The sequence below is a fragment of the Oncorhynchus mykiss genome, unplaced genomic scaffold (genome assembly GCF_013265735.2).
Source record: "Oncorhynchus mykiss isolate Arlee unplaced genomic scaffold, USDA_OmykA_1.1 un_scaffold_186, whole genome shotgun sequence".
Classification (NCBI taxonomy): domain Eukaryota; kingdom Metazoa; phylum Chordata; class Actinopteri; order Salmoniformes; family Salmonidae; genus Oncorhynchus; species Oncorhynchus mykiss.
Genome location: NW_023493673.1, coordinates 656,022 through 674,047, shown reverse-complemented (window position 1 = coordinate 674,047; position 18,026 = coordinate 656,022). Strand labels below are relative to the sequence as shown.

Sequence of the window (18,026 nt, the reverse complement as noted above, 5' to 3'; positions counted from 1 at the left end):
TCTGCCCCCCCCCTCGCCCTCTCTCTGCCCCCCCACGCCCTCTCTCTGGCCCCCCGCCCTCTCTCTGCCCCCCCAGCCCTCTCGCTGCCTCTCTCTCGTTAAAAAATAAATAGTTTTACCATCCAACTTCTCTCGCTCTCCCTGTGCCCCTCTCTCTCTCTCTCGCTCTCCCTGAGCCCCTCTCTCTCTCGCTCTCCCTGAGCCCCTCTCTCTCTCGCTCTCCCTGTGCCCCTCTCTCTCTCTCGCTCTCCTTGTGCCCCTCTCTCGCTCTCCCTGTGCCCCTCTCTCTCTCTCTCGCTCTCCCTGTGCCCCTCTCTCTCTCTCTCTCTCTCTCTCGCTCGCTCTCCCTGTGCCCCTCTCTTTCGCTCTCCATGTGCCCCCCTCTCTCTCTCCCTGTGCCCCTCTCTCTCGCTCTCCCTGTGCCCCTCTCTCTCGCTCTCCCTGTGCCCCTCTCTCTCTATCCCTGTGCCTCTCTCGCTCTCTCCCTGTGCCCCCCTCTCTCTCTCACTCTCCCTGTGCCCCTCTCTCCCTCTCTCCCTGTGCCTCTCTCTCTCTCCCCCGCTCTCCCTGTGCCCCTCTCTCTCCCTCGCTCTCCTAAACACAGTTTTAACCATCCAACTTTTTTAAAGGATTTTTTTGCAGAAGGGATAAACGATCCAGAAAAAAACTGATGCTCTTCCCGGTTAACCTTGTAGACACATTTGTGGGATGAGAAGTCTCTTTAATAGCTCTGCTTTAGCTTTAAGCTAAATTCTGTTCGCATTTACAATCTTCTAAATAGAACAGTTTAATTTCATGAGTGCGTCGTCCTTTTAAGTTTCTTTAAATATAACTACGGCTTCCTAAATATAGCGCTTACTTCTCTCCGGTGGATTGAAAACAGGCAAGTATTCTCAATAACAAAATAGTAAGTAATGTGGTTTCGTAGGTAGATGTCCGTAGTAGTGATAGTCAATGAGGATTCCTGTCTTCCACTTTGATGCTGGTAAGTTACTTTGTTTCCTAGTACATCATTTATACAACTCGTGCATTATTAACAATGATGGATAAATAATTACACTGGGGGAAATGGGGAGAACTCAAACTCAAACTAAATATTTTAAAAGACGATTAACATTTCACAAACTATAGTTCTTTATTTGAAATAATATGGGTGGCTACTTGGTGGTAGTTGTTTGTCCTTGGGTGCGTTCGTAAAGTCCCTCTGGCTGTCTACTCCCATTTCAGAACAGAATGTCGTCCGTGTGAGAGAATAACTGATTCATTTATAAACGCGCAACACACCCGTTGAATATGACCGGTGTCAGTAAACCTCTGTAAAAAGAAAAACGTAATTCAATTGTTGCCAGCAGCACAGTTACAGTCACCAACGCTCTGGATAACATGCAAACAGCCTAACCAGCTCTGCTTGGGGGAGTAAAATGGTCAGTGAGTGAGGTGTTCTCTCATTATGTGTCTGGAAGTAGCTAGCAAGCTTTATTTACGAACTGACAACGCACTCCAGAGTGAATTTACGAACTGACAACACACTCCAGAGTGAATTTCCGAACTGACAACGCACTCCAGAGTGAATTTACGAACTGACAACGCACTCCAGAGTGAATTTACGAACTGACAACGCACTCCAGAGTGAATTTACGAACGCACCCATTGTTGTTGCCATGGTTTGTTGAGGAGATTCTAGAATGTGTTCCAAGAGTTCTTTCAGAACCAGAGCAGGTCTCCTCTCTTCAGTGCTTCTGAGACGGCAGAGTGAAAGACCATTGATCGCTCCGCCCGCGTTCCAAATGTCAACCTATTCTCCTATATAGTGCGCACTACTTTTTTGACCAGAACCCTATGTGCTTTGGGATACAGCCTCAGACGGCAGCGCAGAAGACCGTGGATCCTCTCTCTCTTGAGGTGAGGAGGCGTATGGTACCGTACGAAGGATGCTAGTGGTCTCGAGTCCCATCCAGTGACGCCACATCCTCCTCTTGGTCACCCTCTCCTGTGTCTGTGTCACTGTGTCCTTCCCTCCTTCACTCATCTTCCTCCTCCTCCTCCTCCTCCTCCCCGTCGGAGAGAGAGGCGCAGGGACAGATCTGTCGGTATCCATCCAGCCAGTTCTCCACCATTTGTGTGACCAGTGGGTGGTTGCGTCGCCGGGACGACTTCTGCATTGCGGCCAACATGCCTCCCTCCGTTACACAGCAGTCCAGCCACTCCCTCAACAACTTCTCCTGCTGCTCCTCGTTACCCATCTAGACAGACAGAGAGAGAGAGAGAGAGAGAGAGAGAGAGAGAGAGAGAGACACACATTGGAAAGAATTACAATCTTTGTCTTGCCCATAAACCCTCTGAATGTCACACATACACAATCCACGTCTCAAGGTCTAACAATCCTTCTTTAACCTGTCTCTGACCAGGTGGATCCAGGTGAAAGCTATGATCCCTTATTGATGTCACTTGTTAAATCCACTTCAATTCAATTTAAATCCACTCCTTCATCTACACTGATTGAAGTGGATTCAACAAGTGACATCAATAAGGGATCATAGCTTTCACCTGGATCCACCTGGTCAGTCTGTGTCATGGAAAGATCAGGTGTTCCTAATGTTTAATACATTTAGTGGATTTTTACCTTGTGATCGCTGGAGACCAATAAGAAACCAGCCACATGGCAGCGAACTGAAGCACATCACCTTTTCCACAGGGACGTTTATGAAATGCCTTTATAACCTTGCAGGAATGAAATGTGGAGAGCCAAGCTGTAGGCTTCTGGAGCCATGCCCAAATGACAGTACAGCACCAAACCTACCGAGTTGATTTGTGATTTCTAGAATGTTCTCATTATATGTCCGGACTTCACTGTAACTCATTTTTTAATAATTTATATCGTGTTAAATATGATCCACTATCGGTAGCCACCGTCAGTAATACCCACATACATTAATAACTGTCTCTTTACTGTCAGTTATACCCACATACATTAATAACTGTCACTTTACTGTCAGTTATACCCACATACATTAATAACTGTCACTTTACTGTCAGTTATACCCACATACATTAATAACTGTCACTTTACTGTCAGTTATACCCACATACATTAATAACTGTCACTTTACTGTCAGTTATACCCACATACATTAATAACTGTCACTTTACTGTCAGTTATACCCACATACATTAATAACTGTCAGTTATACCCACATACATTAATAACTGTCTCTTTACTATCAGTTATACCCACATACATTAATAACTGTCACTTTACTGTCAGTTATACCCACATACATTAATAACTGTCTCTTTACTGTCAGTTATACCCACATACATTAATAACTGTCACTTTACTGTCAGTTATACCCACATACATTAATAACTGTCAGTTATACCCACATACATTAATAACTGTCACTTTACTGTCAGTTATACCCACATACATTAATAACTGTCACTTTACTGTCAGTTATACCCACATACATTAATATCTGTCAGTTATACCCATATACATTAATAACTGTCACTTTACTGTCAGTTATACCCACATACATTAATAACTGTCAGTTATACCCACATACATTAATAACTGTCTCTTTACTGTCAGTTATACCCACATACATTAATAACTGTCAGTTATACCCACATACATTAATAACTGTCACTTTACTGTCAGTTATACCCACATACATTAATAACTGTCACTTTACTGTCAGTTATACCCACATACATCAATAACTGTCACTTTACTGTCAGTTATACCCACATACATTAATAACTGTCTCTTTACTGTCAGTTATACCCACATACATTAATAACTGTCAGTTATACCCACATACATTAATAACTGTCACTTTACTGTCAGTTATACCCACATACATTAATATCTGTCAGTTATACCCACATACATTAATAACTGTCACTTTACTGTCAGTTATACCCACATACATTAATATCTGTCAGTTATACCCACATACATTAATAACTGTCACTTTACTGTCAGTTATACCCACATACATTAATAACTGTCAGTTATACCCACATACATTAATAACTGTCTCTTTACTGTCAGTTATACCCACATACATTAATAACTGTCAGTTATACCCACATACATTAATAACTGTCACTTTACTGTCAGTTATACCCACATACATTAATAACTGTCAGTTATACCCACATACATTAATAACTGTCAGTTATACCCACATACATTAATAACTGTCACTTTACTGTCAGTTATACCCACATACATTAATATCTGTCAGTTATACCCACATACATTAATAACTGTCACTTTACTGTCAGTTATACCCACATACATTAATAACTGTCAGTTATACCCACATACATTAATAACTGTCTCTTTACTGTCAGTTATACCCACATACATTAATAACTGTCAGTTATACCCACATACATTAATAACTGTCACTTTACTGTCAGTTATACCCACATACATTAATAACTGTCACTTTACTGTCAGTTATACCCACATACATCAATAACTGTCACTTTACTGTCAGTTATACCCACATACATTAATAACTGTCTCTTTACTGTCAGTTATACCCACATACATTAATAACTGTCTCTTTACTGTCAGTTATACCCACATACATTAATAACTCTCTTTACTGTCAGTTATACCCACATACATTAATAACTGTCACTTTACTGTCAGTTATACCCACATACATTAATATCTGTCATTTATACCCACATATATTAATAACTGTCTCTTTACTGTCAGTTATACCCACATACATTAATAACTGTCACTTTACTGTCAGTTATACCCACATACATTAATATCTGTCAGTTATACCCACATACATTAATAACTGTCACTTTACTGTCAGTTATACCCACATACATTAATATCTGTCAGTTATGCCCACATACATTAATAACTGTCAGTTATACCCACATACATTAATAACTGTCACTTTACTGTCAGTTATACCCACATACATTAATATCTGTCAGTTATGCCCACATACATTAATATCTGTCAGTTATACCCACATACATTAATAACTGTCACTTTACTGTCAGTTATACCCACATACATTAATAACTGTCCGTTATACCCACATACATTAATAACTGTCTCTTTACTATCAGTTATACCCACATACATTAATAACTCAGTTATACCCACATACATTAATAACTGTCTCTTTACTGTCAGTTATACCCACATACATTAATAACTGTCACTTTACTGTCAGTTATACCCACATACATTAATAACTGTCACTTTACTGTCAGTTATACCCACATACATTAATAACTGTCAGTTATACCCACATACATTAATAACTGTCAGTTATACCCACATACATTAATAACTGTCTCTTTACTGTCAGTTATACCCACATACATTAATAACTGTCACTTTACTGTCAGTTATACCCACATACATTAATAACTGTCACTTTACTGTCAGTTATACCCACATACATTAATAACTGTCACTTTACTGTCAGTTATACCCACATACATTAATAACTGTCTCTTTACTGTCAGTTATACCCACATACATTAATAACTGTCAGTTATACCCACATATATTAATAACTGTCACTTTACTGTCAGTTATACCCACATACATTAATAACTGTCAGTTATACCCACATACATTAATAACTGTCAGTTATACCCACATACATTAATAACTGTCAGTTATACCCACATACATTAATAACTGTCACTTTACTGTCAGTTATACCCACATACATTAATAACTGTCAGTTATACCCACATATATTAATAACTGTCAGTTATACCCACATACATTAATAACTGTCACTTTACTGTCAGTTATACCCACATACATTAATATCTGTCAGTTATACCCACATTTATAACTGTCACTTTACTGTCAGTTTCCTTCCATTCTGCATCATTCCATTACATAGTTAGTTCCCCATGGTGTTGGTGAGAGTCTCAGCTGTCCACAGAGGGGTTATACTAGTGTGTAGCCCAAACCGGTCGGACGTTACAGACGGAAGAGGCTGTACCGACTTCAGACGAGTCTAGTGGGCGTCCCAACGGAGAACGCCATGGTGTTGGTGAGAGTGATCTTAATACATATCTAGGCCAACCCGTTCAGACGCTACAGATGTTCTTCGTGAGAAGACAGATTTTCAGGATGTCTCCTGGTCTGACAAACGGTGCTCTAGCTCTCCCACTTTTCACTGTAGACGCGGAAGGGCGATATCGGCGGGTTGAGACGCCCCCCCAAAAAGTTTAAACAGATGGATTTTAATATTTATGTAATTAGATTTACTCTGGGGGGGCATGGAAAATGTAGGCTAAGAGTTCATGTTAATGTGATAAGAATTAATGTTACCTCTTGTGCAGACAGGAAATGTACGTGCAGCAGTTTTCTCTCGCTGTCCACCAGCGGCAGGAAGGTTACGGTGACGTCATCGTCAGTGTTGAGGTTGGCGCCCGCGCCGCGATTGTCGTAGCCGTCGTTCTCCATGGCGACCAGGGCAGAGAAGTGTCCGCGTGTGTAACCCAGGGCGATGGGACTCTTCCAACAGAAGCTCTGCTCCCACAACAGGGGCAGGTACACACCTGTACAGGTAGAGAGACAGGTCAGTGTCAGACAGGTACACACTTGTACAGGTAGAGAGACAGGTCAGTGTCTCTATCAGTTAATCAAATGGCTACCCGGACTTTATGCCTTTCTCTCCAACTATGTACATCGTACTAAAAATATATCACCTAACCAAACCTACACGTACATATTACCTCAATCAATCTCCCAACTACCTTGTACCCCACTACGCCGACTCACTGCTACCTCGTACCCCAGTACGCCGACTCACTGCTACCTCGTACCCCAGTACGCCGACTCACTGCTACCTCGTACCCCAGTACGCCGACTCACTGCTACCTCGTACCCCAGTACACCGACTCACTGCTACCTCGTACCCCAGTACGCCGACTCACTACTACCTCGTACCCCAGTACGCCGACTCACTGCTACCTCGTACCCCAGTACGCCGACTCACTGCTACCTCGTACCCCAGTACGCCGACTCACTGCTACCTCGTACCCCAGTACGCCAACTCACTACTACCTCGTATCCCAGTACCCCGACTCACTACTACCTCGTACCCCAGTACCCCGACTCACTACTACCTCGTACCCCAGTACGCCGACTCACTACTACCTCGTACCCCAGTACCCCGACTCACTACTACCTCGTACCCCAGTACCCCGACTCACTACTACCTCGTACCCCAGTACGCCGACTCACTACTACTTCGTACCCCAGTACGCCGACTCACTACTACCTCGTACCCCAGTACCCCGACTCACTGCTACCTCGTACCCCAGTACCCCGACTCACTACTACGTCGTAGCCCAGTACCCTGACTCACTACTACCTCGTACCCCAGTACACCGACGCACTACTACCTTGTACCCCAGTACCCCGACTCACTACTACCTCGTACCCCAGTACGCCGACTCACTACTACCTCGTACCCCAGTACCCCAAGTCACCAACACCATGGCGTTCTCCGTTGTGACGCCCACTAGACTCATCTGAAGTCGGTACAGCCTCTTCCGTCTGTAACGTCCGATCGGTTTGGGCTACACACTAGTATAACCCCTCTGTGGACAGCTGAGACTCTCACCAACACCATGGGGAACTAACTATGGAATGGAATGATGCAGAATGGAAGGAAACTGACAGTAAAGTGACAGTTATAAATGTGGGTATAACTGATAGTAAAGAGACAGTTATTAATGTATGTGGGTATAACTGACAGTAAAGAGACAGTTATTAATGTATGTGGGTATAACTGATAGTAAAGAGACAGTTATTAATGTATGTGGGTATAACTGATAGTAAAGAGACAGTTATTAATGTATGTGGGTATAACTGACAGTAAAGAGACAGTTATTAATGTATGTGGGTATAACTGATAGTAAAGAGACAGTTATTAATGTATGTGGGTATAACTGATAGTAAAGAGACAGTTATTAATGTATGTGAGTATAACTGACAGTAAAGTGACAGTTATATATGTGGGTATAACTGATAGTAAAGAGACAGTTATTAATGTATGTGGGTATAACTGACAGTAAAGTGACAGTTATTAATGTATGTGGGTATAACTGACAGTAAAGAGACAGTTATTAATGTATGTGGGTATAACTGATAGTAAAGAGACAGTTATTAATGTATGTGGGTTTTCTTACTTTTTAACTGCAATGTTGGGAGAGAACTCATAAGTAAGCTTTCCACGGTGAAGTCTACATATAAAATTAGATTTTATTAAGATTTTATTAGATCCAAAAATAATAACAAATGAAAACACTTATTCCCCCAACGAGGTCCTTGAGTGGTCCTTTCATGATCTAGTGTTGCCTGCATTGGTTGCTAGGGCCTTTCTATTAACTGTAGTCTATTTTGAACATGAAAGGAAAGGATTTACATGGAGAGCTATGTTGTTTTAATGTTACCCAGCAACCATGCATGGCAACCCCACTCCTGGGCCCCTCGCGCCCACAACGCACATACAACTCTGCTATGGGCTAATATGTTGTTCCTATAAGGTTTCATATGTAGGCTCAGTTTAGACAGAGACAGAGACACACACACACCTCATGATACAGCTTCCTCTGGTCTAATAACAACACAGTCTCTATCTACAGCTTCCTCTGGTCTGATAACAACACACACAGTCTCTATCTACAGCTTCCTCTGGTCTAATAACACACAGTCTCTATCTACAGCTTCCTCTGGTCTGATAACAACACACACAGTCTCTATCTACAGCTTCCTCTGGTCTAATAACACACAGTCTCTATCTACAGCTTCCTCTGGTCTGATAACAACACACAGTCTCTATCTACAGCTTCCTCTGGTCTAATAACAACACAGTCTCTATCTACAGCTTCCTCTGGTCTGATAACAACACACACAGTCTCTATCTACAGCTTCCTCTGGTCTAATAACACACAGTCTCTATCTACAGCTTCCTCTGGTCTGATAACAACACACACAGTCTCTATCTACAGCTTCCTCTGGTCTAATAACACACAGTCTCTATCTACAGCTTCCTCTGGTCTAATAACACAATGTCTCTATCTACAGCTTCCTCTGGTCTAATAACAACACACACAGTCTCTATCTACAGCTTCCTCTGGTCTAATAACAATACACAGTCTCTATCTACAGCTTCCTCTGGTCTAATAACAACACACACAGTCTCTATCTACAGCTTCCTCCGGTCTAATAACACACAGTCTCTATCTACAGCTTCCTCCGGTCTGATAACACACAGTCTCTATCTACAGCTTCCTCTGGTCTAATAACACACAGTCTCTATCTACAGCTTCCTCCGGTCTAATAACACACAGTCTCTATCTACAGCTTCCTCTGGTCTAATAACACACAGTCTCTATCTACAGCTTCCTCCGGTCTAATAACACACAGTCTCTATCTACAGCTTCCTCCGGTCTGATAACACACAGTCTCTATCTATAGCTTCCTCTGGTCTAATAACACACAGTCTCTATCTACAGCTTCCTCTGGTCTAATAACACACAGTCTCTATCTACAGCTTCCTCCGGTCTGATAACACACAGTCTCTATCTATAGCTTCCTCTGGTCTAATAACACACAGTCTCTATCTACAGCTTCCTCTGGTCTAATAACACACAGTCTCTATCTACAGCTTCCTCTGGTCTGATAACAGAGTCTCTATCTACAGCTTCCTCTGGTCTAATAACACACAGTCTCTATCTACAGCTTCCTCCGGTCTAATAACACACAGTCTCTATCTACAGCTTCCTCTGGTCTAATAACACACAGTCTCTATCTACAGCTTCCTCTGGTCTGATAACAACACACAGTCTCTATCTACAGCTTCTTCTGGTCTAATAACAACACACAGTCTCTATCTACAGCTTCCTCTGGTCTAATAACACACAGTCTCTATCTACAGCTTCCTCTGGTCTAATAACACACAGTCTCTATCTACAGCTTCCTCTGGTCTAATAACACACAGTCTCTATCTACAGCTTCCTCCGGTCTAATAACACACAGTCTCTATCTACAGCTTCCTCTGGTCTAATAACACACAGTCTCTATCTACAGCTTCCTCTGGTCTAATAACAACACACACAGTCTCTATCTACAGCTTCCTCCGGTCTAATAACACACAGTCTCTATCTACAGCTTCCTCCGGTCTGATAACACACAGTCTCTATCTACAGCTTCCTCTGGTCTGATAACAACACACAGTCTCTATCTACAGCTTCTTCTGGTCTAATAACAACACACAGTCTCTATCTACAGCTTCCTCTGGTCTAATAACACACAGTCTCTATCTACAGCTTCCTCTGGTCTAATAACACACAGTCTCTATCTACAGCTTCCTCTGGTCTAATAACACACAGTCTCTATCTACAGCCTCCTCTGGTCTGATAACACACAGTCTCTATCTACAGCTTCCTCTGGTCTAATAACACACAGTCTCTATCTACAGCTTCCTCTGGTCTAATAACACACAGTCTCTATCTACAGCTTCCTCTGGTCTAATAACACACAGTCTCTATCTACAGCTTCCTCTGGTCTAATAACACACAGTCTCTATCTACAGCTTCCTCTGGTCTAATAACACACAGTCTCTATCTACAGCTTCCTCTGGTCTAATAACACACAGTCTCTAACTACAGCTTCCTCTGGTCTAATAACACACAGTCTCTATCTACAGCTTCCTCTGGTCTAATAACAACACACTATTTCACATGCAGGGTCCAGGTTGTTAAAATCCTGCCACCCACTCGATAATGACATGAAGTGTGTGTCTCTATCTCTCTATCTCTACAGGTCTGGGGTCAGACTGACTGGTCTACTTATATAGATGTGAGTTATAGATGGAACCCGTTACGCAGCTGCCCATTAGTCTCTCTCTCTCTCTCTACAGGTCTGGGGTCAGACTGACTGGTCTACTTATATAGATGTGAGTTATAGCTAGAACCGTTACCTAGCTGCCCATTAGTCTCTATCTCTCTCTCTACAGGTCTGGGGTCAGACTGACTGGTCTACTTACATAGATGTGAGTTATAGCTAGAACCGTTACCTAGCTGCCCATTAGTCTCTATCTCTCTCTCTACAGGTCTGGGGTCAGACTGACTGGTCTACTTATATAGATGTGAGTTATAGCTAGAACCGTTACCTAGCTGCCCATTAGTCTCTATCTCTCTCTCTACAGGTCTGGGGTCAGACTGACTGGTCTACTTATATAGATGTGAGTTATAGCTAGAACCCGTTACGCAGCTGCCCATTATGTTTGGAAGACTAAAGTGTTTGGGTCCTCGTTAAACCTGCCTATTATCACAATAGACTCCCGAGATAATAATTCTGCCGTTCCACTCACCTTGGAAACGAGTGTAGCCTAACGTTTTCTCCACTCACCTTGGAAACGAGTGTAGCCTAACGTCTCTCCACTCACCTTGGAAACGAGTGTAGCCTAACGTCTCTCCACTCACCTTGGAAACGAGTGTAGCCTAACGTTTTCTCCACTCACCTTGGAAACGAGTGTAGCCTAACGTCTCTCCACTCACCTTGGAAACGAGTGTAGCCTAACGTTTCTCCACTCACCTTGGAAACGAGTGTAGCCTAACGTTTATACACTCACCTTGGAAACGAGTGTAGCCTAACGTCTCTCCACTCACCTTGGAAACGAGTGTAGCCTAACGTTTATACACTCACCTTGGAAACGAGCGTAGCCTAACGTCTCTCCACTCACCTTGGAAACGAGTGTAGCCTAACGTTTATACACTCACCTTGGAAACGAGTGTAGCCTAACGTTTATACACTCACCTTGGAAACGAGCGTAGCCTAACGTCTCTCCACTCACCTTGGAAACGAGTGTAGCCTAACGTCTCTCCACTCACCTTGGAAACGAGTGTAGCCTAACGTCTCTCCACTCACCTTGGAAACGAGTGTAGCCTAACGTTTATACACTCACCTTGGAAACGAGTGTAGCCTAACGTCTCTCCACTCACCTTGGAAACGAGTGTAGCCTAACGTTTTCTCCACTCACCTTGGAAACGAGTGTAGCCTAACGTTTCTCCACTCACCTTGGAAACGAGTGTAGCCTAACGTTTTCTCCACTCACCTTGGAAACGAGCGTAGCCTAACGTCTCTCCACTCACCTTGGAAACGAGTGTAGCCTAACGTCTCTCCACTCACCTTGGAAACGAGTGTAGCCTAACGTTTTCTCCACTCACCTTGGAAACGAGTGTAGCCTAACGTCTCTCCACTCACCTTGGAAACGAGTGTAGCCTAACGTGTCTCCACTCACCTTGGAAACGAGTGTAGCCTAACGTTTTCTCCACTCACCTTGGAAACGAGTGTAGCCTAACGTCTCTCCACTCACCTTGGAAACGAGTGTAGCCTAACGTTTTCTCCACTCACCTTGGAAACGAGTGTAGCCTAACGTCTCTCCACGGAAACTCTTGTAATACTTCACTCCGTACACGATGATTGGTCGACGAAGAATGTGTGCTAGAACAAAGATGTGAGTCTGTTCCAGGCTGGCACCAGGCTGTGGGGAAGACAGCCAGACAGGAAAACAGGCAGGCAGACAGACAGGCAGGCAGACAAACAGACAGACAGGCAGGCAGACAGACAGACAGACAGACAGACAGACAGACAGACAGACAGACAGGTAGACAGGTAGACAGAAAAACAGACAGGAAAACAGGCAGACAGGCAGGCAGACAGGTAGACAGGCAGGCAGACAGACAGGCAGGCAGAGACAGACAGGCAAACAGGCAGACAGGCATGAGATTGGCGATTAGGAGATATTCAATGTACTACAGTACTACAGTCTCCTCACAATGGAAGGCTTAAAGGGATAGTCTACCCAAATTACACTGGTTTCCTCATCCTGTCAGCAGTCCATGGACAAGGTACGACAGCAATCCGTGCTGCGCTTTAGTTTCCATGGCACTTTTCACACATGCTAATGTTTTTAGCATTGGTGGCACAAATCCCATTCAAGTCACTGGACTGCCATTAGCATTTCAATCCATTTGAGGTGCTTTCACGTGATTTGGTCATGATAGTGACAGCTGCATATTGTATAACTCTGATCAGATAAACCAAGTACCTCCAATAATAATATTGCATTTTATAACACAGGGGATAGAAAGGCTGGTCTGTGTGTGTGTGTGTGTGTGTGTGTGTGTGTGTGTGAGTGTGAGTGTGTGTGAGTGTGAGTGTGTGTGAGTGTGTGTGTGTGTGAGTCTGTCTGTCTGTCTGTCTATGAGTCAGTCTGTGTCTGTCTGTCTGTCTGTCTGTCTGTCTGTCTGTGTGTGTGTTAGTTAGTTAGTTGTTAGTTAGTTAGTTACCTGGCTGGCCAGAGAGAGTATGAAGGCCCAGTCCTCCTGCCACTGTTCTTCTCGGAGGGAGAAGTGGAGACCAAAGCTCTGAGAATACCACGACTCCCACTCCTTCCACCGTGTGTAGAACCTGGAACACAGACCAAACATCTCAATACCACGACTCCCACCGTGTGTAGAACCTGGAACACAGAACAAACATCTCAATACCACGACTCCCACTCCTTCCACCGTGTGTAGAACCTGGAACACAGAACAAACACCTCAATACCACGACTCCCACTCCTTCCACCGTGTGTAGAACCTGGAACACAGAACAAACATCTCAATACCACGACTCCCACCGTGTGTAGAACCTGGAACACAGAACAAACATCTCAATACCACGACTCCCACTCCTTCCACCGTGTGTAGAACCTGGAACACAGAACAAACATCTCAATACCACGACTCCCACTCCTTCCACCATGTGTAGAACCTGGAACACAGAACAAACATCTCAATACCACGACTCCCACTCCTTCCACCGTGTGTAGAACCTGGAACACAGAACAAACATCTCAATACCACGACTCCCACTCCTTCCACCGTGTGTAGAACCTGGAACACAGAACAAACATCTCAATACCACGACTCCCACTCCTTCCACCATGTGTAGAACCTGGAACACAGAACAAACATCTCAATACCACGACTCCCACCGTGTGTAGAACCTGGAACACAGAACAAACACCTCAATACCACTCCTTCCACCGTGTGTAGAACCTGGAACACAGAACAAACACCTCAATACCACTCCTTCCACCGTGTGTAGAACCTGGAACACAGAACAAACACCTCAATACCACGACTCCCACTCCTTCCACCATGTGTAGAACCTGGAACACAGAACAAACATCTCAATACCACGACTCCCACTCCTTCCACCGTGTGTAGAACCTGGAACACAGAACAAACATCTCAATACCACGACTCCCACCGTGTGTAGAACCTGGAACACAGAACAAACATCTCAATACCACGACTCCCACTCCTTCCACCGTGTGTAGAACCTGGAACACAGAACAAACACCTCAATACCACGACTCCCACCGTGTGTAGAACCTGGAACACAGAACAAACACCTCAATACCACGACTCCCACTCCTTCCACCGTGTGTAGAACCTGGAACACAGAACAAACATCTCAATACCACGACTCCCACTCCTTCCACCGTGTGTAGAACCTGGAACACAGAACAAACATCTCAATACCACGACTCCCACTCCTTCCACCATGTGTAGAACCTGGAACACAGAACAAACATCTCAATACCACGACTCCCACTCCTTCCACCGTGTGTAGAACCTGGAACACAGAACAAACATCTCAATACCACGACTCCCACTCCTTCCACCGTGTGTAGAACCTGGAACACAGAACAAACATCTCAATACCACGACTCCCACTCCTTCCACCATGTGTAGAACCTGGAACACAGAACAAACATCTCAATACCACGACTCCCACTCCTTCCACCGTGTGTAGAACCTGGAACACAGAACAAACATCTCAATACCACGACTCCCACTCCTTCCACCGTGTGTAGAACCTGGAACACAGAACAAACATCTCAATACCACGACTCCCACTCCTTCCACCATGTGTAGAACCTGGAACACAGAACAAACATCTCAATACCACGACTCCCACCGTGTGTAGAACCTGGAACACAGAACAAACACCTCAATACCACTCCTTCCACCGTGTGTAGAACCTGGAACACAGAACAAACACCTCAATACCACTCCTTCCACCGTGTGTAGAACCTGGAACACAGAACAAACACCTCAATACCACGACTCCCACTCCTTCCACCATGTGTAGAACCTGGAACACAGAACAAACATCTCAATACCACGACTCCCACTCCTTCCACCGTGTGTAGAACCTGGAACACAGAACAAACATCTCAATACCACGACTCCCACCGTGTGTAGAACCTGGAACACAGAACAAACATCTCAATACCACGACTCCCACTCCTTCCACCGTGTGTAGAACCTGGAACACAGAACAAACATCTCAATACCACGACTCCCACCGTGTGTAGAACCTGGAACACAGAACAAACATCTCAATACCACGACTCCCACTCCTTCCACCGTGTGTAGAACCTGGAACACAGAACAAACACCTCAATACCACGACTCCCACTCCTTCCACCGTGTGTAGAACCTGGAACACAGAACAAACATCTCATTAGCTTTGCCTGCCAGGGATCCAATACAACCCAAAGAACCACAGCGATACAGCAGTAGCCATCATCTCATCTCCTACGGATGTAACAGCCTACCAGGGATCCAATACAACCCAAAGAACCAGCGATACAGCAGTAGCCATCATCTCATCTCCTACAGATGTAACTGCCTACCAGGGATCCAATACAACCCAATGTAACAACCTACCAGGGATCCAATACAACCCAATGTAACAGCCTACCAGGGATCCAATACAACCCAATGTAACAGCCTACCAGGGATCCAATACAGCAGTAGCCATCATCTCATCTCCTACAGATGTAACAGCCTACCAGGGATCCAATACAACCCAATGTAACAGCCTACCAGGGATCCAATACAACCCAATGTAACAGCCTACCAGGGATCCAATACAACCCAAAGAACCAGCTAAATTCCAGACATGTTTCCATCTGTAGCTTGTTTTCCATCTTCGTTTAGAATAGTGAGCCAACGTGCTTTCAGCTCTTTAACTTCCCTGACTGATCAGAACTCATGTTCTCCTGCTCCCTGTCTCTCTGTAGTAGACATGTAGCGAGCCGTATGTTTGGAACTTCGAATCGAAATATTGAGGGGGGGGGGGGGTCACTGTAACATATGAACAATAAAGGTATATTGTATTGGCCACAGTGTGTGGAGACGGGGGCCAGAGCCCAGCCACAGTGTGTGGATAGGGGGCCAGAGCCCAGCCAGTGTGTGGATATGGGGCCAGAGCCCAGCCACAGTGTGTGGAGACGGGGCCAGAGCCCAGCCACAGTGTGTGGATAGGGGGGGCCAGAGCCCAGCCACAGTGTGTGGATGGGGGGGGCCAGAGCCGGCCACAGTGTGTGGATAGGGGGCCAGAGCCCAGCCACAGTGTGTGGATAGGGGGGGCCAGAGCTGGCCACAGTGTGTGTGATTCTCAACAGGGAGCGCAGTCGTGCAGTCTGTCCTGTAAATCTTTGCAGGGGACAGTGTGTGTGTGTGTGTGTGTGTGTGTGTGTGTGTGTGTGTGTTTGTGTGTGTGTGTGTGTGTGTTTCTTACCAGTGAGAGCAGTCATGCAGGCTGTCATGGAGGGTCTTGCGGAGGACTGAGTCCTTGTCATATATCCCCCAGGTAGCCTGCAGTACTGAGTCTAACAGGCAGTCTCCCTGTGTACGGTTCCACAGGGCATACAGTCTGCTGTCCAGCCTGGTACCCAGCTCCAAGGACCAGTTGATGATGGGAGACTCCTCCTCTAGCTCTGTAGAGACACACACACACACACACACACACACACACACACACACACACACACACACACACACACACACACACACACACACACACACACACACACACACACACACACACACACACACACACACACACACACACACAGACAGAGAGAAAGGACACACACACACACACAAAGAGAGAGAGAGAAAAGACACACACAGACACACACACACACACTCACAAAGGGAGAGAGAGAAAAGACACACACAGACACACACACACACACACACACACAAAGAGAGAGAGAGAAAAGACACACACAGACACACACACACACACACACAAAGAGAGAGAGAGAAAGGACACACACAGACACAGAGAGGACACATACATTGTTAGCCATTTAGAGAGAGAGGACACAGCAACTCAATTACGTAATTCTTCCCTCGTCTCCCCTTGGCCCTGCAACAACCAACTGGAGCATCCTATTTCTCCCATGTAACCCAATTACACTACTAGCTGAAATAGGTCACAAGACACCTCCGAGACCTAGACACACCTGGGAGAATCATTGGAGTAAGTGAACACTCAATAAGGATGTAGAGCTGAAACGTCTGTGTAGTTAACCCTGATGGTAACTAGCTAGCTGGGGAGAGGAGAGGGAGGTGAGGTAACTAGCTAGCTGGGGAGAGGAGAGGGCGGTGAGGTAACTAGCTAGCTGGGGAGAGGAGAGGGCGGTGAGGTAACTAGCTAGCTGCTGAGAGGAGAGGGAGGTGAGGTAACTAGCTAGCTGAGGAGAGGGCGGTGAGGTAACTAGCTAGCTGGTGAGAGGAGAGGGAGGTGAGGTAACTAGCTAGCTGAGGAGAGGAGAGGGCGGTGAGGTAACTAGCTAGCTGGTGAGAGGAGGGAGTGGTGAGGTAACTAGCTAGCTGGTGAGAGGGCGGTGAGGTAACTAGCTAGCTGGGGAGAGGGCGGTGAGGTAACTAGCTAGCTGAGGAGAGGAGAGGGCGGTGAGGTAACTAGCTAGCTGGTGAGAGGAGAGGGAGGTGAGGTAACTAGCTAGCTGAGGAGAGGAGAGGGCGGTGAGGTAACTAGCTAGCTGGTGAGAGGAGGGAGTGGTGAGGTAACTAGCTAGCTGGTGAGAGGGCGGTGAGGTAACTAGCTAGCTGGGGAGAGG

General features: G+C 45.1%; 1 protein-coding gene across 4 annotated transcripts in view; it reads right to left on the bottom strand.

The window, feature by feature from the left end:
- Positions 1 to 683: 683 nt before the first annotated feature.
- Positions 684 to 18,026, bottom strand: part of LOC110506972 (ubiquitin thioesterase ZRANB1) — a 68,671-nt gene continuing 51,328 nt past the window's right edge. For all 4 annotated transcript variants that reach the window (XM_036972617.1, XM_036972618.1, XM_036972615.1 and 1 more), the window contains exons 6-10: positions 16,676 to 16,874; positions 13,381 to 13,501; positions 12,443 to 12,572; positions 6,344 to 6,573; positions 684 to 2,243 (exon numbers count right to left, since the gene is read on the bottom strand). In XM_036972617.1, coding sequence (XP_036828512.1) covers positions 2,022 to 2,243; positions 6,344 to 6,573; positions 12,443 to 12,572; positions 13,381 to 13,501; positions 16,676 to 16,874 — 902 coding nt within the window. In that variant the 3' untranslated portion in view covers positions 684 to 2,021. The remainder of the gene's footprint in view (positions 2,244 to 6,343; positions 6,574 to 12,442; positions 12,573 to 13,380; positions 13,502 to 16,675; positions 16,875 to 18,026) is intronic.